At 36.0% G+C, this 24,938-nt stretch overlaps 1 protein-coding gene across 2 annotated transcripts in view; it reads right to left on the minus strand.

The window, feature by feature from the left end:
• LOC150075219 (tetratricopeptide repeat protein 21B-like) overlaps window positions 1-24,938 on the minus strand; it is a 272,286-nt gene continuing 247,348 nt past the window's right edge. The window contains exons 34-37 of one of the 2 annotated variants that reach the window (XM_090389256.1): window positions 23,874-23,930; window positions 20,051-20,171; window positions 10,207-10,274; window positions 1-156 (exon numbers count right to left, since the gene is read on the minus strand). In XM_090389256.1, the coding sequence (XP_090245382.1) occupies window positions 79-156; window positions 10,207-10,274; window positions 20,051-20,171; window positions 23,874-23,930 (324 nt within the window). In that variant the 3' untranslated portion in view covers window positions 1-78. The remainder of the gene's footprint in view (window positions 157-10,206; window positions 10,275-20,050; window positions 20,172-23,873; window positions 23,931-24,938) is intronic. The other variant, XM_090389257.1, reaches the window with a different exon arrangement.

The following is a 24,938-nucleotide window of genomic DNA, read 5'->3' on the forward strand; positions in this document are numbered from 1 at the left end:
TGGGTTTTACTGCAGGTGGCACATCTCACACACGCATACATATATAACGAGAGTATTTATACAGCACAATTGAGTGATTTAAATGCGAAGGTTGGAACGTGATTTCTCCAAAATTTCTTTTCTGATTTTTGGGTAATTGGGATATTTTGCAAGAACCTGCAAAATGTAATATATGTAAATATTTTATTTTTATAACAACATAACTAAAAATAAGAAAAAAAATTGGGTTAAAATAAATATGAATGAAAATTGGATACCTGTTGTTATTCTAGCATGAAAATTGGCTAGCTAGTTATATTCATCATAATTATGTCAGATTTCAACAAGAATGCTGATTTAATAAAGAAAATTTTTATAAGGAGGAACTGCTTAAGGAATTTAGAAAACAGTGTGGAAAATGAAAATCTGAGTGGCTATATGGTGAATAACTGAACAGAATTTTTTTTTTTTTTTTTTTTTGTCATAAATATTTCTCACTGATTAACAGAACCCAGTATTTGTCAGAAATTAAATGTATTAAAAACAAGTTTCACACATGTATTCTTATAAATAATGTTTAATCTATTTATTTGTTACTATTTCCTGTTAATTTTATTCTTGACCTATTTATAAGAGTACACAAAAATGGAAAAATATTCATATATAATATGGGGAGAAAACCAGAAATGAATCAGAACATTTTAAAGGCATAATTATAATAAATTGGAATTGTATATATCTATGTGCAAATAAAAACAAAACAGTAGACATTATTTTAGCAGGATAATATGTCAGTAAATCAAGAAATGGAAATTAGGGTGAATATAAGCACTTCAACCTGCTTGGAGTTCAATCATACTTCCTGCACTACTTCTTCACTGACTATAAAGACGGCAGAACAGGCAATTGTGGTAATTTAATTATATATTTCTTTTAATATTTAAGAGTCTTTACTATTCATGAAATGGAAAATTGACAGTTAACTATTTTAATTTAATAGACAGTGCTAATAGTTAAATAACAGAATTGCTTTGCATAGTAACTTATTTAGTAATCAATTTATAAAAAAAATACAATTACTCACATGCCTGAAATGCTATCCTTATTACACCATCAGCCTCATGTACCAAAACAACTGGTTAATAAACTGGCTCTCCTTTATATGCATGATAATCCCAAACTAAGGTGATTTAAAAAAAATTAAATTCAAAGATAAGGTCTCCTGAGGCCAGTCATAGACTGGGTTTACCCTGAGTATAAGGTTATAGAGTATTAAAATAAAGGATAGGGAATTATATGTTATTAATCTGGCTTCCAGGGTGTTGCTGGATTAGAGATACTATTATATCACTTAAGCTGGATTCTCAAGCAACATTAGGAATTGGCAATCTGTCTGGCAGCTATCCTTGAACTTATTACTGTTATTTTGTTATCTGTGCTAAATAAAATCCTTGAATTTATTTAGACTTCCAACAACCCTTCTTACCACTGGCTGATAGTGATCTTATTTCTACAGGACAGAACCAAGGTCTAGAGCAGAAAAGAAGTTTGCTGCTCCAGGCAAGAAATAAAATCCTCCCCAAGGCAACTAAATATCACCCGTAGAGAAGTTCATCAGAAGCAGTTGCCTCTCCAAATAAGCCCACGCATTTAGACTTCCAACGACAGCAAATGGAAGACTATTTCAACAAACATCTGCCTGCTGGTTAAAGGCAAACTTTTGCACATTTTGAAGTGCCTCTGTTTTAAGGTCTGGGTGATTGCCTAGAAAGTGGGTATGTTGTAGGTCATGGCTGCTGCATGCTCATTTAGAACTTGTTTGTGGTTCCAATACAAATCAAATGTACAGTACATGAGTAAGGAAATTAACAATATCCTACTAGTGGTAATTTGATTTGTATTTGCCTTTTACAGGAAATAACACTTCATCAGATTCTTAGTAAAGTTAGTGGAACCAGCACTGGTTGATATCATATCTCATTTCAAATAAGACTTTTTTTTTTTATCTGCATACAAATGAAACAACTTTGAAGGCTTATAGCTTTTTATTGAAGAATGCAAAAAAAAGATACACACACATCATAGACAGTATGCTTGAATTTCATATGATATATATGCAAACATAACATCTGGGCACATAATGCGATTCCTGTGATGGTTCAACATCACAAACATTCTGTATGTCCGCCATTCATAGCATGGATTAAGTCACAGTGGTATTAAATTTCCCTCCACACAGTCTAGCATATCAGGGGATACAAAGGCCACTGCTGATATGGTGCTGGATAGTCTGAACAGTGTCATGTTCTCTGACAAAGTAACATTTCGTATGTGGATGAGTTAATAAACAGACTTGTTGCATCTGAGGTGTGGAGAATCCACATCTCACCCGTGAGGTTGAAAGAGACAGTCTACAAGTTAACGTTTAGTGGCTTTGTGCATAACAGGATCATGTCATTCTTCTTTGTGTAAAAATCTGTGACAAGCCATCTGTATGTGTATATGCTTCAGCTGTTTGTGGTGCCACAATTACAGGACTGCCAACTTAGCTTCAATATTTCGGGGGGGGGGGGGATTCCTCCTCACTGGTCTCATGATGTCTGAATATCCGAGCACTGGATGGGCAGAGATGGACCTGCTCCTTGGCCACCGCGATTGCCCAATCTTACTCCTACTATTTTATTTTTTCTGGGAGAGTATGTAAAAAGCAAAGTGTATATCACATCAGCAGTAGTTTCTGTATCCCCTGATATGTTAGACAGTGTATGGAGGGAAATTGAATACACTAACATAATATGTCTGCAATGACTATGATCTGTGTGAATATTCCTCTTTTTGCATTCCTCAATAAGAAGGTAAGCTTTCTAAGTTGTTTCATTTATATGTAGACACCCTGTATTAGAGTTCTTGAATACATACCCTCAGGGGTAGCACCATGGCTGCTGTATCCCACACCAGGCGGATTGAGAGGATTCAGATTCTTACCTTTTGGTAAGAGTCGCATGGTTTTTGTCTGGAAACTCGGGTTTTTTATTTCACAAACAAATTGACTGAAGAATACATCCAATTATGGATACAGTATACTAATGCCTCACAGCCTTAATTGCTTTTGGACTTAAGGAATACCTAACTCAATACCTTAAATACACAAACAAGACTACTGTTTATCACACTATATACAGGCAGTTCTTGCTTTACGAGTTTTTTTTTTAAAGTATCAACAAAATCGAAAATATGAACATTAATTGCAAAAAATGAATATTAAACATTCATAAATACAGTGTTTCAAACCACGTGTGAAACTAAACAATACAGTGTACCCCGCGTCATGATATTAATCCGTTACCATCGTAATGTGAACCCAATAACACATTGTTTTTTGGTAATTCAACCTTGGAAGTTCAAATTTTCGCTATAACTATATAACTCCATAATAAAAGGTCATTTTTATAGTGTAAATTGTATTAGTTACCAATTCAAATCATTAAGTGCACTACACTTTCATCGTTATCATATGTTATAAGAACCAATTTTGAACGGCTTTGTGATATTTTTCTAAAGCACATTTCTAGAAGTCACGACCAAAAAACAATTTGCACTTTCCAGTTTATTGGGCTTTTCTGTTACTGCAAGCAATTATAAATGGGTAGTAAACTCTGTTATTACATTTGTGAAAATACCGATAGCTGGAATTGTGTGGGATTTTACGTTATTATGGTGAAATGTGTTTGCTCTTTACTGAAATCTTCAATCGTATAAAAAACAAATAAATTTTCAGAATCTTCTCTTCATTCCTTTTTTTTTTTTTAAGCTTCGTAAACTTGTTACTCCATGCAAATTGTGTTAGTTGCAATTTTTGCATTCCGTTCAAAAATGCTTATGGATGCTATTGAAATTTATAAAGAAAAGAGAAGATTATCTTGGAGATAAACACCTCTTGAAGCATTTCTGAAGAAGACAACTCCTTGTGTAACAAACCAACGAGTGCTGAGCCAATAATGAGTGATCAATGAGTGTGCATTTAGATGATGAAGAATAAACATTCTTTAACATTTGTAAGTCATAAATAATTTCTCTATTATTATAATTTGCTTAATTTTACAGGCTACGTTTTCATTTCTTTGGATAAATCAATCATTGTTTAAACGAACTAATTAGCTAATTTCATTGTTGATGGTGTAACCCCTATTTTTAACATGTCTAGGGGGAAATAAATTCCCGCTTTACGAGTGCATGCTAGGAATGAATTAACTCAAAGTCGAGAAATACCTGTATACTGACACAAATGGAGGAGTTATTTGGTTTTTAGGAGCATTAGCAACTAAGGCCATATTGCTTGGGGAATATGCAGTGGTCATTCCCTGACCTTTCCTTATCCTCCGTATTTGGTGGTGATGGGCTCGAACCCCAGTCTAATCAAGAAGCGTGTGCTACGCACTGCTGCTCCTTCCCACCTGGCTATGGAGGCGCCCCAAATGGGGGATTGAAAAGTTTTTAGCCCCATATAGATCACAATGGTTTTTGTGACAGACAATATTGTCTATCTGTGCTGTGACTCTCCTTATGTGGTCAAAGAAAATTTCAGGTTTTTAACTGTTCTCCTTTAAATTTAGAGGGTGAAGTGTGGAAGGTGAATGATGTTATTTGGTTTTTAGGAGCATTAGCAACTAAGGCCATATTGCTCCAAGGATATGCGGTCGTCATTCCTCTGACCTTTCGCATCCTCCGTATTCGGTGGGTGCGGGCTCGAACCCCGGTCTAATCAAGAAGCGTGTGCTACGCACTGCTGCTCCTGCCTACCGGTGGAAGGTGAATGAAGGAGACTTACTGTATAATCACTGAGTGCCTTCACTTAAAGAGAATGTTGCTGAAAGAAGTTCATGAAGACATGCAGCAAACATGAGAATCTTGTCCTTCATAAAACCAAGTTTCAGAATTTAAGTGTGGATGAGACAGTGTTGAAGATGCATGCTGTGGTGGGAGGCCTGTTTCTGTGTTGGCACCTGCAAATGTGGATGCCATTCATGACCTGATCATACAAGACCGCAGAATAACATTGCAACACATTAAGACAACATTCAACATCTTACATGAGTGGGATCGTGATGTTGGGGTGAATATTTTAGGAATGAAGGTTTCTTTGGGTAGGTCTCTAGAGCAATGAAAACAAACTCAAAAGCAAGAAAGATTAAGGTGTTGTTATGAGATTGTGCAGCAGTTTGAAGATAACGAAGCTCCGTTTTGGGTACAGTTGGTATGTCACTATGGATGAAACATGGGTGCACCACTTCGGCTCTGAAACAAACAAAAAAAAAAAAAAAAAATCAAAACAGTGGAAGCATCCTCTTCTCTCCACCCCTTAAAAGTTTCAAGTGCAGAGGTTAGCTGAGAAAGTCAGGGCATTCATCTTCTGGCATACAGAAGGAGTGATCATAGTTGATTTCTTGGAATGAGGTGCAACGATCAATGCAGGGTATATTATTCTAACCTACTGAAACATTTCCATGAGGAACTTAAGCTCAAGAGGTGCAAATTGGTGAAAGGAATCAAAACGATGCACCAGTGCACACAATTTTTGTGAGTCAGGCAGCATTGTGTGAATGTGGGTTTGAGTTATTACAGAATCTGCCCTAATCAATGGATTTCACTCCATTGGACTATTTTCAATTTCCAAATCTCAAAAAGGACTTGAAAAGTCAGACATTTGTCAGCGATGATGCTGTGATGGATGCAGTCAACAAGGGGTTTGAGTCAAAATTTGAAATTTTTTGAGCAGGTTATGAAAGGTAGTAGATTAGTGTCAGAAAGTGTGTTGAATTAAGGAGTGACTATGTTGAAAAATAAATGGGTTTTCATAAACTTTCCAGTATTCCTTGTATATGAGGCTAAAAACTTTTCAACCTTCCCATGCAAGGTTTTTTTTTTTTTACATGAAGCACACTAATTTGATGTCATTATAATAAGGTTTAACAGTTAAGTCCCTGTACTGAATCGATTTAAAGAAAACTAGATGTTAGCATTAGTAGATGCATATGATGCAAGAAAGCAAGCTTATGCAGCATCAGCCAGAAAAAAAAAAAAAAAAAAAAAAAAACACTTCCACTTCACCCCTCCGTTCTTTCGAAATACCTGTCCAGCTGAGCCTTAAATTTATTTAGGCTATCAAATTTCCGCACATCTATCCTACATCTGTCTTTCCTCAATTTGAATGTATGCCCTCTCAGGTGATTATTCTGAGCAAGAGGAAGAATCCCATCAGCATTGAACATGCTCAAACCATTCAAGGCTTTATACACCTCTATGAGATCACCTCGCCGGTGCCTAGTACCAGACACTGTAATTTGCAAAACTTAAGCCTTTCTTCGTAAGAGTACCCCTTTGTTCGATTCACTAATCTTGTTGCCCTTCTCTGTACTCGTTCCAGCAGCTCTACATCCTTCTTGAAATGAGGCCTCCAGACCTGTATACAGTACTCAAGGTGCGGCCTGACCATTGCCTTATACAAGGGAATAATCACCTCCTTATCCCTGCTAGAAAAATTCCTGTAGATCATTGACAAGACACCATGAGCTACTCTTGCAGCCCATCTGCCTGCACATTACCCCCAGGTCCTTTTCATTCTCTACCACTGTCAGTGTAGTACCACAGAGTTGATACGTTGCTCTGGGGTTGCTGTTTCCCATATGTAGTACTTTACATTTGTCAATGTTAAACTTCATTTGTCACCTCTCAGCCCATCTGCTCAACCTTTCCAGATCCTGTTGCAGCAGCATAGTGTCCTTGACAACCCTGCCAACCTTTGTATCGCCTGCAAACTTGGACATTAAGCTTGATATACCATCATCAATATCATTTATAAATACAGAAAACAATAATGGACCCAACACTGAGCCCTGAGGGACTCCACTAATAACATTAGTCCACGATGAGCAGTGTCCATTGATTACCACTCTGTCTTCTCCCACTCAACCACCCCTTTATCTATAGCAGCAATTTGCCTCCAATACCACACTGCTCCAATTTGTGCAGCAGTCTTCCATGTGCAACAGTATCAAAAGCCTTTCTAAGATCCAAGTATATAATATCAAAGTTATTCCCTGCATCCAGTTCTTTTGTGACTGCATCATAGTATCCAATAAAATTGGTCAGACAAGACTTTCCCTTAACAAAACCATGCTGTGTCTGAGCTATAACTGAAGTCTTGTCTAGATGATCCTGCAGTGCTTCTTTAACCAGTGCCTCCATTAATTTTCCTGGAATAGAAGTTAAACTCACAGGTCTATAATTATTTGTGTCAGTCTTTGATCCTCCTTTGTGAATTGGGGTCACATTTGCACATCTCCAGTCTGTGGGTACCTCCCCTGAATCCAAGGAAGCTCTCATAATTATGGCTAAGGGTTTGCTTACTTCCTTTGCTGCCTCCTTTAATATAACTGGATAGATCCCATCCACCCCAGGTGCCTTTCTTGTGTTTATCTTAAACAATTTCTCCTCCACTTTACTCTCAGTTATTACAAGATTCTCTAGCTTACTGCCATAGTTGAATACACCTCTGGCATTCCCCTCGCTGAATAACTCCTCATGTATGAACGTCGATGCAAAATATTCATTTAGTTTGTTAGCTATCTGAGCAGGATCGTCAACAGTTGACCCATCGATATCAAGTGGACCAATCTGATTCATCCTCTTCCTTCTAGAGTTTACATAAGTAAAGAAATCTTTGCTGGTTTTCTTTGCATCCCTTGCCAAAGATTTCTCGTAATCTGCCTTTGCCTGCCTAACCTCCTTTGTAACTTGGTTACAGATCAACTTGTATCTATCATAGGCTTCTGTGTCACGTGTTAATTTATATGTATCCCATGCATTTTTCTTCTCTGTCATATGTCTCATTAGTTCATCTGACATCCATTTAGGCCTAAACTTTGAACAATATGTGTTAGTTGGTATGTAAAGCCTAGTAGCTTCCATGTTAGATGAATGATGAGGAGCTTTCAATATTTTTCAAAGTAAGTGCCTTGAGCAGCCATACATTTGTGAGATCACCAGTAGAACCATTGAAAACATTTTATTAAATGCATTTGAGCTGACCATCCCCCAATTCCTTTTAATTATCCTCTATAATGTCAAGTTGTCCTTTCAGCACAAGTTTTATTTTGATTAACGAGCAGTAGTCTGGGAATAAAAATCGGGCATGCAGGAGATCAGCTCCACAAGCTCTTGCTTACTAAGAATTCCTTGATTATCAGCACAGAATGTGGCCTGACATGTTGACAGGAACCAGCTCCTATACTAGATAAATTTTTAACTGAGTGGTCCAAACTGTGTGAATGACTGATATACTTGCTACCAAAGAGTGATCAATGTCACTTTGGTTTTTGATTTTTGAAAGCAAAATCTGTTGTGAGCCTACTGATCACATTCCATATATTGTCTTTGTTCATAGATCAATTCCACACTTATGATTAAATCAAGGAGAGACCATCATCAACAACTTGTGAGCTCTCTGCTTACTTCGACGCTGAACAGCTTTGTTTATTAGTCAACCAGTGTGGAATGAAATAGCACTGACCTTTGCCCATATCTTCTGTCATATTTGTATGAATTGTTTCTCTGTTAATGTGAAGTTCTTCCATTGTTCGAAGAGTCAGTCAATGATCAGAGACAATGAATTTGCAAACTTTTCAACTTTTCTGGGGCTTGAAGCATTGGACATCCACAGTTTTGCTGGTCTGGGCAGCAAGTGCCACTAGGGCCATCAACTAATAGTCAAGACATAAGTGATTCAGAGGGGGCTAAAACCTGATAGTGTAACCCTGTCTACAGCATTCATCAAGTTCTAGATCCTCATGTCTTGAAATCTTGCAAACCAGTGATAAAACATGTGACCAAAAGACAGCACTGTTACTGTGTGCTTAGTTTAGCAATTCAAAAGTTTCAGTCACACTTTCCCCCAACTTGAAATAAAATTCAACGTTCACTGTTTGTGCCATTACCTAACACTGAAAATGTCTTGAATAACTGTAACATGACTGCATGTAAATTATTTCCAATATTATATTTTAGAAGGAAGTAGTCATGCAGGTTGGCTGCCATAGCTTGTTGCATAATGGTCTTAATGTGCTTTAACTTGTGTGCAATTAACTCAGTCCTAGAACTTAACTGCCATACCTTATATAATAATGGTAGGTATACATGAAATAATATTAATAATTTACTAATATTATTATCAACGTAGAACATATTGAGTATGAATCAGAGCTGTAATACTATCTAATTAATTTTTAAACTCTTATTGACTATTTCATTCACTTCCTGTCTCTCCAGTAGTATACAATCGATACACACAATTATGGGAGATTTTTTGAATGGCTTGGTACAAAATTACATTAAATATCTACACTAAGGTACTCGGCCCAAAGTTACCATATTTCTTTCCTAAAATATTGCCTTCAAAACAACATCATTCCGAAGTTTGCCAGGGTGAATTTAAATCACTCAAATTAATGATCTGGTATACAACATTTCTTGCGGTGATTGCGACTCGTCTTACCAAGGTTCGACGCGGTTTTCTCTTAATATTCGTGTAAATCAACACGAAGCCTCAGTTCGTGCTTCTCGTTCAGCAGCGTCAGAATTAGCCTTTCATGCCATTAACGAAAAACATACTTTTTTATTTAACGAGGCCAAAATACTTAACGTTCAACGTAATTATACGCGCCTATTAATTGCAGAAACCGTTGAAATTAAATTACACGAGAATTCTGTTAATGTTCAGCGGCCATATTTGATCTCCGATGCGTGGACCTTTACGCGCATCCGCGAAGACATATATTCACTATTTAAGTTGCAGGTTTAGCCTGATTCGGTAATTTTCATTCCTGTGACCACGACAGTCAGTCGAAAAGCATTGTCAGCTTCAGGAAGGAAAATCGTTTTGAATATTTTCGTTAGATTCTTTTAATTGCGTTAATTTGAATTTTAATTGTTTTAAATTGATTTTGAATTGTGTTAAATTGATTATTTAATTATTTATATTTTACTTTAATGTACCAGTAAGTTGTCGTTTTTTCCGTTTTAATTTCTGGAGGGTATCATACGAAAGTGTTCTACGTACTATATTGAGGTAAACTCCTCTTATTAATTTACTAATATTATTATCAACGTAGAACATATTGAGTATTACAGCTCTGATTCATACTATGAAAATAATATAAATTGTTTACTTACAGTATGACAAACATCGATAGCATCAACATAACGCTTTGCTTTCATGTAGTTGAATGCCAGTTTATATCCTATAAAAAGGAAAATAGCATGCATTTTTTTTACTCAAGCTTGTAAAACAATTTTATTCATTTATTTTTTAAATGTGGATCAGTCCTTGTGCATTTTAATTTTGTCACCCTAAAAATAAAATTGATTTCCAGAAAATTATGAATTAACCACGTGTCTCACGCACCATCCTGGCAGTGCATCTCTATTCTAACTGCCATTCAAAGTATTTTAATCTGATGAAGGCTGCCACCCAGCCGAAAGCTAATTCATTTGTCATAATTTTAATGCTCTGTGTAACAAAATAAGATAAATAAATTATGAATCCAGAGCACACAGGCGTGTTTTATTATGAATCCTCTGTAAGTAAGCACAGTAGCTTGCTTACTGAGATTATCTTGCATGCTTCACTTCAAATGCACTGCCTGGTCACTTTAATCTGCAAAAGTTGGAATACATCCTAACCCCCAAAGGGGAATAAAAAAAAAAAAAAAAAAAAAAAAAAAATCACAGAGGATGTCTTTGAAAGGTCTCGTCCAATTTTGGGAGTGAAGGTAAGTATGTCAATAAGTAAGATAAGTAAATTTGAATCATTTGCTACCATCTACTTTTGGTGAGGTAACTGTTCGTAAAGTGAGCTGTTTGGTTGTTTAGTTTATCAGTTGTTGAAGTTACCTGTAAATAGTAAGTGAATCAGTATTCCTTGTTATTTTCAGTCCATGTGTTCTTTTTGTACCTTTACCATGAATTGGTATTCTCATAATGAAAAATGGCAGACATTCATTTCATTTATAAATAGGTGGACAGGAATACCAGTGAAGTTCAGCATCTCTACTGGGAAACATTTTTTTTCAATGACATCCAGTCAAGAATGCTTTTTGCAGCCATCCCTCAGCATCTTTGATAGCTAGGATCCTTTTCAACTGTTACTGCTAATTGGAGAAGAACCAGAACTCTCTGAACACCTACTTTAGAAGAAGAAGATGGAGGACATGATTGAGAAGGATCTTGGAACTAGCATAAGAAATGTAGCTGCAGTATTGGGTATTGCACATTCAACTGTATGGAAAATTCTTTGGGAGCAGCAACTCTACTCATATTGCATGCACAGATTGCATGCCCTCCCATAAGATTATTTTTATCCATGAGTCATTCTCCATTGTCTACTTTTCATGGATAAATTGCTTGCAAGCAATGTCATTATGAATTTTCATAATAATCACTGGTGGGTACAAAAAATGTTGCCGATGTCCTGTTAATTTTATTGTTTTAGGAGAACTAGAAGAGCTGGAAAATGACAAAAAAGCTGATTAACTTTTTTTAACCCTTCAAAATTTAATTAATAACCAGAAAAATTTCTTTCAGAAATATTTGTATACAGCAGTGCTATAAGCTTCTGAAAGGTGTTATTGTGAGAATCAGCACTTAGAAAATAAAGGGGGGGGAAACAACTTATGATTACAGCCACTCCCCAACTTACGTAAGGGTTGCGTTCAGCAGAATTCTACGTAAGTCGGAATTTCCCTAAATGCTTATGCAGCACTCGCGAATTTCATTGAAGCAAAAAAAAAAATGTTCAATGAACATATAAATAGAATTATTTATTCAATTTTTTTATCTCATGTGCAGGAAAAATTACAAAATTACAAAAATTTCAAAATTATAAAAAGAGAGGAGACAGGCATAGCGTCAGCAAGTTTTACCTTTCGAGCATCATTGCCAGAATTAACTCTCCAGCTGATAAGCACGCTGCTGCGGAAGTGAGGGCTGTGGAGATTTTTTTCCAACCCATCACAAAATTTCTCTGCAGCTGCAGAATCAGAACTGGCGACTTCGCTGCACATTTTAAGCATTGGACATCCACAGTTTTGGAAACCAGCACGATGCTTGAACCTATTAAACCACCCGTTGCTTGCCACAAACTTGGCTTGGGGTTTGCCATACTTATCCTTAATATCTTCATAAATACTTCTTGCTTTTGCTTGAATGGCTATTGGATTCAGGGGCGCTTACTTCTGAATCTGATTTTCCATCCATATTATTAATAGCTTTTTCATCTTCGATATAGCACCTGAATGCTGTTTGGTGATCACTACTGATTTTAAATGTGTTGATCCTTTAACATGTTCTTTTATACGTGCACTGTCCCTTAAAATAGTGTTCACCATTGAAGCAGTGAGACCTAATTCTGTGCAATAGATGACAAACTTTATCCTGTTTCATACTTCTTAATTAATCATCTTCATTTCTAAATCAATTTTGTTTCATTTCCTAGCACTGCTAGCACTTGCACTTTCCATTAGTCCCTTTCCCTTCGCCATTGTAATAAGTAAATAGGAATGAAGAGAAGATTCATTTGTTTTTTATATAATTGAAGATTTCAAGTGAAGGGGAACTCATTTTACTATAATAATATAATGTAAAAACCCACAGAATTCCAGTTATCAGTATTATCACAAATGCAATAAGATTGAGTTTACTACCTGTTTACACACACGGCCTCCGTAGCCGAGTGGGCAGGAGCGGGAGTGCAGTAGCACACGCTCTTTGAGTAGACCGGGGTTCAAGCCCCTGCCTGCTGAATACGGTCGATCTGCCAACCCGCACTGGACCAGCGTGGCAGATTATGGTCCATTTTCCTCAGCATGAATTGTTGAGGAGGCTTCCACCCTGCAGTGGGTTGATAATGGCTGCACTTTACTTTTTTTTTTTTTTACCTGTTTACAATAGATTGCACTAACAGAAAAGCCCAATAAACTGGAAAGTACAAATTGTTTTTACTGTTTTATGGTAGTGACCTCCAGAAATGTGTTTTAGAAAAATATCACAAAGGTGTTCAAAATTGATTCTTATAACGGAACATGTGATAATGATGAAAGTGCAGTGCAATTTCCGTTATGAAAATGACCTTTTAGAGAGATAAACTGTTTAGTTATATAGCAAAAATTTCAACTTCTGAGGTCTTGGAACTAATTACCAAAGAAAAACAATGTGTTATTGAGTTCACATTACAATATTTTCATGATTCCTCCATTTATTCCTACGAGATGCGAAATGTAAAGTCAAATTTCTGTAAGTTGCGTATTACGTAAGCCGGGAAATCGCTGTATAATATATTAATGTTATGGGGGTGAGTAGTATTAAGCCAACCAGAAAATAAAATGTGATGAGAAATATCCAAAAGCTACCTTATGCTGTAGAATACCATAAGTATTAATTGATATAGAAAATGGACGCCTTGTGTTCCTTTTGATAAAGGAAAAATGATGGAAAAAGAACTCCAACATCAGTAGCACTCTTTAAAAATTCAAAATTTTTATGTGTAATGCATTCATTTTCTTACATGATGAAAGTATCAGTTCCTAATTTTTTAAGGACCTGATGCTTTCGCCATGTGAGAAAGTAAGCTCTTACTGAAGTGTGCAATATTCAGTGCTAAAAACTTTTAAGGTCTTAGTTCGCAATTTTATTTTTATTAAGTGTGTGCTTCATAACATCTGCTACCTTGGTTGAACATATTTTGATGAAATTTAGTATTGGAAAGCATTAAAAACATTCAGTCTTGGACTATCATTCTACAGAAACCCACTCCACGTTTGAGCATCTGTAACAGTGGATCATAATTTTTAAACAACTGTTCTATTATACATAAAAAAATGTATCTATTTACAGCATGCTGTTTGCTATTTCATTTTTGTTATTTATTTCTAATATAGGTATGCTCATATATTATTTTTTATCTAAAATACTTCGTTAGAATACAGCAGGCTCTCAATCAGGTGTTTTTCAGTTTCCTCTTAGGGTTTTATTTTTTTTTTTTTGCTCTAAAATAAGTGTTAAGTTCTTAAATGGAATTAATACAAGCAATCCTTTCTGTAATCCTTTAAATAAATTTAAAGGATTAGAGAAAGGCACAAATAAAAATCAGTGAAAGATACATAACACATTACATACAATAGAACCTTATAAATCGTGTAGAACAGACTTACTGGAAAGTCATTTTAGGTTGGATTTTTTAAGGAACTGAGGCTATCATCATATAAGAAAGTATTACTTTGGAAAGCCTGTATGGCTCCAGTGGTAGTAAAGTACACAGATCTTCAATTTTTATAGAAAGATTATGTAATGTTCTAGTGAAGCAAGAAATAATTACAACTACTGCAATTATGGCATAATATTCCAATTTTAAAATGCCATGCATTCCTAAGCATTTGTAAATCAGGAATGATTTTCCCACAGTAATGTTATAATGAGGAGGGAATGCATGCCAAAGAAAAGTCAATGACTTATTAATAATTGCACTTTATACAGTACAGTGTTATATCACTGTGAAAACAAAGCTTCGAGTGTAAAAAAGTGCTATATACTCATACATTCCAAGCTTATACTGTACTTCTTAATAAATGAAATTAGCTTAAGACCTGGGTGTCCAAAAAGTGCATTACTGTCTCAGCAAAACAGATATGCAAATGTTGACTTGACTTTTTCCAACTGTGCATTTTTTCCTTCCCTTACAATTTTTTTTTTAATCTTCTGACATGTTTATCTCGTTTGGGAATGCCCTCTAAAAGTCTCACTCAGTGCTCCCACTCATGACTGTCAGCTACTATCAGAGTACAGCATACTGTACTCTACTCCCCCAACTTTCAGTGGCTTAGAATGTGATGTTAAGTAAACTTTTCCAAGGAGAGCAATGCATTATAATTGCCAAGTTCACAATCAAGAATGGCATGCATAATGAAAGTGACAAAGAATTTCTGACGATAACATTCTAAGTTTTTTTTTTTTTTTTATGAAAACCCTAAACACGAGAGGTATTACAACCTATAGTACTTAGTACCATGCATGGGTTGGAGGGTGAGAAGACGAAAGAAGATATTTGTTGACATTAGACTTGAACTTCTGTAGACTGTAATTTTCAGGAAATATGTATGAAGGTTGTTCCAGAAAACGGCAGTTGAATGAACAAACGAGGAAGATGAAAAGTTGGTTCAGTGAGTTTGAAGTTGGACAGTAAATGGATGTTGGCTGGTAGCAGCACGTGTTCTGATTGTTTTGAAAGAGAGAGAGTGAGAATTATAGAAGCCAATTAAGAACAGTACACATGGAAGAAGTATCTGTAGAAAAGGCATACAGCAGAAACAATATATCTATGAAACAGCGAGTGGAAAGACTGTTGGAAATGAGTCACTAATTAACCTAACTGCTCTCTTCTGAATGGAATCTAGAAACCTGAGGGAGGAATTTGGGGCACTGCCCCAAATATGGGAACAATATTCCATGCTAGGGTAGATTTGCGATTTGTACAGAGTGAACAGCTGTTTGGAAGAAAAGTAACGCTGAGAGTGTTACTTTTGGTAATTCGTTCCAAGATCTCGGAAGTTGAGATTTTCGCTATATAACTAAGCTATTTATCTCTCTAAAAGGTCATTTTTATAATGGAAATTGCACTACACTTTCACTGTTATCATATGTTCTGTTATAAGAATCAATTTTGAATGCCTTTGTGATATTTTTCTAAAACACATTTCTGGAAGTCACTACCATAAAACAGTAAAAACAATTTGCACTTTCCGGTTTATAGGGTTTTCTGTTAGCGCAATCTATTATAAACGGGTAGTAAACTATCTTATTGCATTTGTGATAATACCGATAGCTGGAATTGTTTGGGTTTTTATGCTATTATGGTGAAATGTGTTTCCCTTCACTGAAATCATATAAAAAACATAAATAAATTTTCATCATCTCTTTATTCCTATTTACTTATTACAATAGTGAAGGGAAAGGGACTAATGGAAAGTGCAAATGCTGGCAGTGCTAGGAAATTAAACAAAATTAAGAAGTACGAAGCAGGACAAAGTTTGTTGTCTATTGCATGGAATTAGGTCTCGCTGCTTCAATGGTGCATACTATTTTAAGGGACAGTGCACATATAAAAGAACATGTTAAAGGATCAATGCATTTAAAATCAACAGTGATCACAAAAGTGTTCAGGTGTTATATCGAAGATGGAAAAGCTATTAATAACATGGATGGAAAATCAGATTCAGAAGCAAGTGCCCCTGGCTCCAATGGCCATTCAGGCAAAAGCAAGAAGTATTTATGAAGATATTAAGGATAAGTATGGCAAACCCCAAGCCAAGTTTGTGGTAAGCAACAGGTGGTTTAACAGGTTCAAGCATTATGCTGGCTTCCAAAACATTAAAATATGCGGTGAAGTGTTGTTTTCGATTCTGCAGCTGCAGAGAAATTTTGTGATGTGTTGAAAAAAAACCTTCTAAATCTCCTGCAGCAGCGTGCTTATCAGCTGGAAGGTTAATTCTGGCAATGGTGCTCAAAAGGTAAAACTTGCTGACGTTATGCCCGTCTCCTCTCTCTTTTTGTAATTTCATAATTTTGTACACTTTTGCAATTTTTCCTGCACATAAGATAAAAAAATTTAATAATTCTATTTAGATGTTTGTTGACCATTTCTTTTTTGCTTCAATCAAATTCAGCAAGCATAGTTGCGAGTACTGCATATTTAGGGAAATCCCAACACAGAGTTCCGTGGAACGCAACCCTTACATAAATCAGGGAGTGGCTGTATTCGCCATATTTTCATAACTGTTCCATGTGTTAGGCATATATATTTTTTTTTATTAAAATTTTAAAAGAAAACCCTCCAGGCCTTTTCCCATGATTCTTTATATTAAGACAGGTGCACTGGTATCTCACTGTATTAAAACTCTTAACTATTCACCCATTTGAATCCATAAATTTTGAAAATTCTTATATTACAACAGCTAAAGCAGTCGTGTGTATGTGTGTGCAGTGGAAGCCACATAATTCCATCACCTTAAAGTTTATTATTTCTTTAATTCCCTCTATAAGTAAAACTCACCCCAAAACTATTACATCATCATCATTTTGTAATATTAAAGTGGTATTGCACTGTCTTTTTACAAGGCACCTACCACTATTTGTCTTCACTGCCTATTCAGCAACAGTATGGCATATACTCAGTTAACTCCAAGAAGAAAAGCATAATATTGCTCTTGATAGGAAGCAATTTTCTAGTCAACATATAGCTGCAAAGGTTGGCTACAAAACCAGTCTGTTGTGTCAAGGCTGCTCAAAAAGAAAAAACTGCAGCACACATGACACACCTTTGAAGCATCTGTGCCTCCATGATTGTTGTGAAAGTTCTACAGACGTAAAATCCACATGGAAGGAGCATACTAGACAAGACTGCAGCAATAATTCAGACACAGCATGAGTTTGTTAAGGGAAAGTCTTGTCTGACAAATTTGATTGGTTATTATGATGTGGTTACAAAGGAACTGGATGCAAAAAATAATTTTGATATCATATATTTGGATTTCAGGAAAGCTTTTGACACTGTTGCGCATGGAAGACTATTGTACAAATTGGAGCAGAATGGTATTAAGGGTAAGTTGCTACAATGGATAAAAGGATGGTTAAGTGGGAGAAGACAGAGGGTGGTAATCAATGGGTGCTGCTTTTCATGGACTAATGTTATTAGTGGAGTCCCACAGGGTTCGGTGTTGGGTCCACTGTTGTTTTGTATATTTATCAATGATATTGATGAAGGTATATATAAGGCTTAGTGTCGAAGTTTGCAGATGATACAACGGTTGGCAGGGTTGTTAATGACAGTAATGGCAGTGTGCTACTGCAACAGGATCTAGATAATTTGGGCAGATGGGCTAAGAAGTGGCAATTGAAGTTTAACCTTGACAAATGCAAAGTACTGCATATGGGTAGAAGTAACCCCAGAGAAACGTACCAACTGTGTGGTACTACACTTAAGGTGGTAGAAAATGAAAAAGACCTTGGAGTAATTGTGCCGACAGGCTGCCAGGGCAGGTCATGGGGTTTTGTCAATGATATATAGGAATTTTGCTAGCAGGGAAAAGGAGGTGATTGTCCCTCAGTATAATGCAATGGTCAGCCTGCACCTTGAGTACTGCGTACAGGTCTGGAGGCCTCATTTTAGGAAGGATGTAGATTTGCTTGAACGTGTACAGAGAAGGGCAACATGATTGGTGAGGAGAATGAAGGGATCCTCTTACCAAGAGAGGTTTAAGTTCTGCAAATTGCAGTGGATGGAGACTAGGCACCTGCACGGTGATCTGACTGAGGTGTATAAGGCCTTTAATGGGTTGAGCACGCTGAATTCTGATGGGATCCTTCCACTTGTTCAGATTACGAACCTAAGGGGGCATAAATTCAAATTAAGAAAAGGCAGATGTAGAATAGATGTGTGGAAATTTGCCTTTAGCCAGTGGGTGGTTAATTGCTGGAACAAACTTCCATCTGTCGTTGTGGAAGTTGATAGGTTGAATAAATTTAAGGAGGAACTGGACAGGCATTTGGAGAGAATGGTGTGTTTTTTTTTTTTTTTTTGTTTTGTTTTGGCTGATGCTGCATAAGTTAATACACTTTCTTTCTTGCATCACATGCCACTACTACTACTACTACTACTACTACTAGGGTGAATTCAACTGTCTGATGAAGACTTATGATGAGTGGTCTGAAAGCATATCAACTTCATAAGAAGCCGTTATTGACAAAATCTGTGGAAAAAATGACTAACCTGGGCTAAAGAACATGCTAATTGGACAACTGAGAAATGGGAACTTGTAATATTCTCTGACAGATCCAAATTTAACCTCCATAGGCCAGTTTTTAAATACTACATTTGGTGTAGTTCTGAGGCAGCTTATCACCCCTACTGTATTCAATCAACAGTAAAGATTATCTCCATTGGGCCAGATAGTTTGGGGATGCATAAGGAACAAAGGAGTGGGCAGAATATATTTTGTAAATGGCACTGTTAATGGTGACTACTACATAACTTTTAAAACAGACTCTTCTGCTTGTCATCTTTCAAGGAACAGAAAATTGTTTTTTAACATGATTCTACACCTTGCCACACTGCATGTAAGGTTAGTACTACATTACATAATCATTTAATACAATTTCTAATATGCTAATTTTAACTTGTTTCAAATTGACTGTTTTAATCATTTTTTTTTTTTTATCCTAAAGTGAAGTTCATGAAGACTGCAATATCCAGTCCTTACTGTGGCCAGGAAATAGTCCCAATTTGAACCTCACTGACAGCTGTGGAGTGTTATAGGACAGAAAATGGCTGTAAAAAAAGCCATCAAGCAAGATAACATTATTCATGTTTGGTACTATGAACTGAGCAGCAATTATATAGAGAATCTGATGCACTCCATGCCAGCCAGGTGCAAGGCAGTAATTAAAACTCTTGGTGGGCCAACAAAATATTAATATCTGTTATAGAAGACCTAATGATATCACAAGCATATTTGTTGCTGGCATATTTTTTCCCATCATATTGCATAGCGTTAATTTCAAACATAGGTCACAATGAAAAGGAAATTATATGGCTTGCGGTGTATTTCCGTGATTTATGAATAAATAGTTTAAATAATTCTTTAATTTATTTTCTTATCAATAAAATGCATCATCATTTTACATCCTTGTAAAACAAATTTGAGGTTATATATTAATAAGATATAAAGACGTCTGAGATACATGCCAGAACACATAGCAACTTTTTATTTTTTTAGATGCAGAATATGCTTCTGTATCTGTGCAATTTTGAAACTGTGTGCATTTTAGACATGTTAAGGTTTGCTTCTTTGCGCCATTTTGTCACTCCTAATACAGATGTGAAATGAATATGGATTGAATTCCAAATGATAATAATAAAATAAAACTAGTTCTGAATAGTCAGTTTATTACTACTTAAAAGTATTCATACCTATTACAGGATTGCTGTTGTTGGTCTGTTTCCAAGCAAGTTCATAATAATAAGAAGCTTCCTTATAGCTCTGTTCCTTTTCCATAATGTATCCCATATAGTCATAAGCCTTGGTGCAAGACTAAAACAATTACAAAATAAATCTACTTAAAACAATTGTCAAGTTTCCAAAATTTCACATGTCTGTACAGTATGTATGTATACTTCGCTGCCAAAAATGTATGTGATAAGTCAAGAAGCACATACAAAGAAATACATAATTATAAAGCATATCATTCTGTATTAGCACACTTATCCTGCATTTATGTATATATTCAAGAGCACATATCACTGAGAGAGCCTCTGAAGATGTGAAAAATTGGTTGTGTTGAGTAAAAAATTCACACATATGAGAAAGATGACTTGAGGGAAGGTAGATTTACTTAGACAGAATTACCACTATTTGGCAAAGATGGTGGTAATTCGAGGCTACAGGTGAACAAATACATAAATAATACACAAGTAAATGAACTTAATAAATGAATAATAACTTAATAATAAAAGAAATGAACTTGTATGTTAGAACATAATTCTAGTTAAGACACAGCATGGGTTTGTTAAAGGGAGGTCTTGTCTGACCAATTTGATTGGATACTATGATGTGGTCACAAAGGAACTGAATGACTAAAATCATTTTCATATCATATACTTTGATTTCAGGAAAGCTTTCGATACTGTTGCACATGGAAGACTCCTGTACAAACTGGAGAGGTATGGCATTAAGGGTAAGTTGCTACAATGGATAAAGGGATGGTTGAGCAGGAGACGACAAAGAGTGGTAATCAATGGACACTGCTCTTTGTGGACAAATGTTATTAGTGGAGTTCCCCAGGGTTCAGTGTTGAGCCCAGTGTTATTTTGTATATTTATCAATGATATAGATGAAGGTATATCAGGTTTAATGTCCACGTCTGCAGATGATACAATGGTTGGCATGGTTGTTAACGAGTAAAGACAGTATGCTACTCCAACTGGATCTAGACAAGTTGGGCAAATGGGCTGAGAAGTGGCAACTGAAGTTTAACATTGATAAATGCAAAGTACTGCATATGGGTAGCAATAACCGAAGAGAAACATACCAACTGTGTGGTATGTTACTCAGGGAAATGGAAAGTGAAAAAGACCTAGGGGTAATTGTGCAGTCAAATATGAAGTTTGCTGAGCAGTGCAGGCGGGCTGCCAGGGCAGGTTATGGCATCTTGTCAATGAAATATAGGAATTTTGCTAGCAGGGAGGTGATTATCCCGTTATACAAGGCATTGGCTAGGCCACACCTAAAGTACTGTGTATAGGTCTGGAGGCCTCATTTTAGGAAGGATGTAGAGTTGCTAGAACAAGTACAAAGAAGGGCAACAAGATTGGTGAGGGGAACAAAGGGATGCTCTTACCAAGAAAGGTTAAATTCTGCAAATTTGATATTCACCTGCTGGATAGTAGCAGGTACCTACTCTCCAGTGCTTCCATTTCTTAAAAATCCTGCTTAAAATATCCTTCCCATTTCTTAACTCCCCCACCGAGCTTGAGCTGAGGTGCAGCTCTTCTGATTCTTTTTTTTCTTTTAATTAGATCAAAAATGGTTCTTCACTCAAAAAAGATTGTCAACCACTGATATAAAGCAATGGTTTCAAGAAGATTAGTTTGGAAGTGCAAAAGGCTTTTCTTACCAACAAGGCTGGGCCTCTGGAAACTAAGTATCTGCATGGTGCCCTAAATGAAGTGTACAAAGCTTTAAAAGGGTTAAGCAAACTAAATGGTGAGAGCATCTTTACTTTCTCAAATGACACATAAGGTAACATACATTTAAATTAAAAAATTATGATTGCAGAATAGACATTAGTCTAGAAATTTGCATTCAACCAAAGAATTCGAATAAACTTCCACATAGTGTTGCGGCGGTGGGTAGTTTCAACAAATTATTGGAAGAGGCAAATGCAATGGGATTTTTTTTTTTTTTTGGTTGGCGCATGTGCAGCTTATACAGCACTAACAAAAAAAAATCCCATCACATTTGCCTCTTCCTTCCAATAATGGCTGGAAAAAGAGTGAATCTATATAAACACTATACAAGTTGACCATCACTAATCCGGTTCCACTGCTAATTCAGACAATTTCCGTGAACGTAATTTCAAATTTCCCAGGTCGGTGCACCGACCTGCTGCTACTGTTTTGTTGGTGTTGGTTGCAGAATCAGCTGTTGGCACGAAGTCGTAAACACTGGCAAGCCATTCCCACTTGTTTTTCTGCATTTATTATTATAACCTGCTCACATTTAGCCCCAGCCATGGTTCCAATGCATAAAGGAAGTGCCTCTTGGTGGTGTAAATCGCAAACACTGTACATTGTCCATAACAGATAAAGTTGGACTTCAGAAAAAACTCGACAGCGGTGTGTCTGTGAGAAGTTTGACTCTGCTTAATTGTAAATTCCAGCAATTTCTCTCAGTTCCTCTTATTTTAGTAATTTTCTTTTAGCCATTCCTTTTTTTTTTTTTTTTTTTACAACACACTTATACAAACTTGTGGAAAAACACAACACAACATGATGGATAATACAGCGTGCTAACGAACTTGTTTTCACAAAATTTCTAACAAATACTGACAAACTTTTATTGCGATGTTTGAGAGTTTATTTTATCGTAATTAGTTTTATTATTGCAGCGCTCACTGCACGTACAATAAACTAATCACAAACGACCTTCAATTTTTATGCCGTAATAGCTTCGCACGTATGTGGCCGACACATCTTCTCAAGAAATACGTCACATCAGCCACATATATGCAACATAAAAAAAGTCTCTTTTGTTTTTTATATTTTAAGCAAAAATAAACAACAACACTGACATTACAATATTTATTTTAGAATTACTAATCAAATTATTTGCTAAATATTTTTTGGCCTCTGGGAAATTTTTTTCTTAAACTAGCTTGGCAGTCAACGTGTTAAAGGTAGATGGAGGTGGTTAGCTGTTGGGTAAAATGTATGTGCTAAAATAACCACCGGTGTTCCGGCAAACTCACTAATCCGGCACCCCACAGGTCCCAATGCTGCCAGACTAGTAATTGTTGACCTGTATACAAAAGATTAAAACATTAATCCTTTAGAAGGCATGCTTAGTGTACTTCTTAAACACACAAACAAAAAAAACCCTTAAAAATAAAAATATTTGCTGAAATTGTGTCAAATTTGAATTTTTGTATTCTTCCAAGTATGGCATTCACATTTGATCCACATCATTGGAGAAGTATCGCCAGAAAAATAATCTTTTTACACTTCTGTTGCAGCTCTGCTTCTGTAATGATTTTCTGTATGGCTCTGGCTTTAAAACAGATTTCTCTCTTACTATGCATTGATAAGTATTGGAAGTGAGGTGGGTGAGAAATAATTTCTTTTGGGTAACAAGACTGCTGTTACTATTTGCTCTTATTATCCAGCAGAGTGTCAAAATAGAGAATAAAGTTAAAAAGTGCACCATTTTAAATAATTTCTCTGCCCTCCCCCTGCATTTTCCAAAAAAAAAATTGAATGGCATACAGTATACATCACACACCTGCCAAAGGATTAATACAGCTTTTAATATGCTATAAACAGATATTTTCCTTTGTACAGATGTTCAAGTAAAGCAATTTCCTAATAGTTATTATCGTGTCTTATGGTAACCGATAATGCCAATGTTGTATTTTCAAGTTTTCAATAAATATTTAAAATGAAAAGAAAGTAGAGAATGAAATCAACTGCTGTAAAGATCTATTCAAATAAAATAGCTAAAATTGCAAATTTATATTACCTTATTATGTTGTAGAACCTTCTTTAAAAGTTCAGCAGCCATGTCAAATTTTCCTCCCTAAAAATGAAATGATATTCCTATTAAATTTTTGCTAATACTTATGGATTTAATTAATTTATTTTTTAATGGCAAACCCTCATTGTACTTTGGTAATGTGGGAGTGTTGTCAAAATAATGGGTGATGGATGGTTGACACAGGTATACAGTGGTCAAATTACAGTTATCAATTCAAATGAACAATCCTGTGAAAACTAAACATGGCATACTGTATAAAAAACATCTATATGGTGCGGCATAAAGTGGAGTAGGTTGATAAGGTAAAATACACCCTCTACAGGATATATGAAATAAAAATTTAATTAGAACAAATTAGAAATGCTGTGCACTTGCTTGGAGAAGTATATGAAACAGCAGACAGAAATGGGATGTGATAAGGAAAAGACCTAGGCCCTTTTCAAAGAGCTGGGATGCCACACTACAGAGATGTCCTTTCATTTCTGCTGGAATTATCTATTGGCAGTGGATGATGAAGAGTAATGTAGCCACTTAATGGTTTCCAGAAATCATTAATGGTTGCCAACATTCAACGACTCCTAGAGACTGCTGAATTTAGAAACCAGAGGAAATTTCATAACCATCCTTACCAAGTCATGTGAGAGCGAGAGAGAAAAAAAAAACATGCTTCATCAGTTCCTTTTTCTGTACATGCAATGTACAGAAAAAGGAACTGATTGAGCTGAAAGAAACAAGTATGCATAGGATGGAATACTTTTAACAGGAGTTCAGGGAGGCTGCAGGAACTGATATTAGTACATAGGCAATATGCAGGGAGTTGCAGCATGCAAACCAAACATTACAACATGCAATGTACAGAATTGGACAGTGTACAAACCATTGTAACTGGCTCTAGGAATGTTGGAAAGCTGTGCTATGGAGTAATGAATCATGGTGCACAGTTTTCTAATCTAATGACTGTATTTGACCTTGGTGGATATCTGAAGAACGTTGTTTACCAAAGTGTGTCATCCCAACTGAAGTTTAGCGGAGGTGCTATCACTATTTGGG

Source organism: Mastigoproctus giganteus, chromosome 14 (genome assembly GCF_048544385.1).
Source record: "Mastigoproctus giganteus isolate SK-2022 chromosome 14, ASM4854438v1, whole genome shotgun sequence".
In the NCBI taxonomy this organism is placed as follows: Eukaryota; Metazoa; Arthropoda; class Arachnida; order Uropygi; family Thelyphonidae; genus Mastigoproctus; species Mastigoproctus giganteus.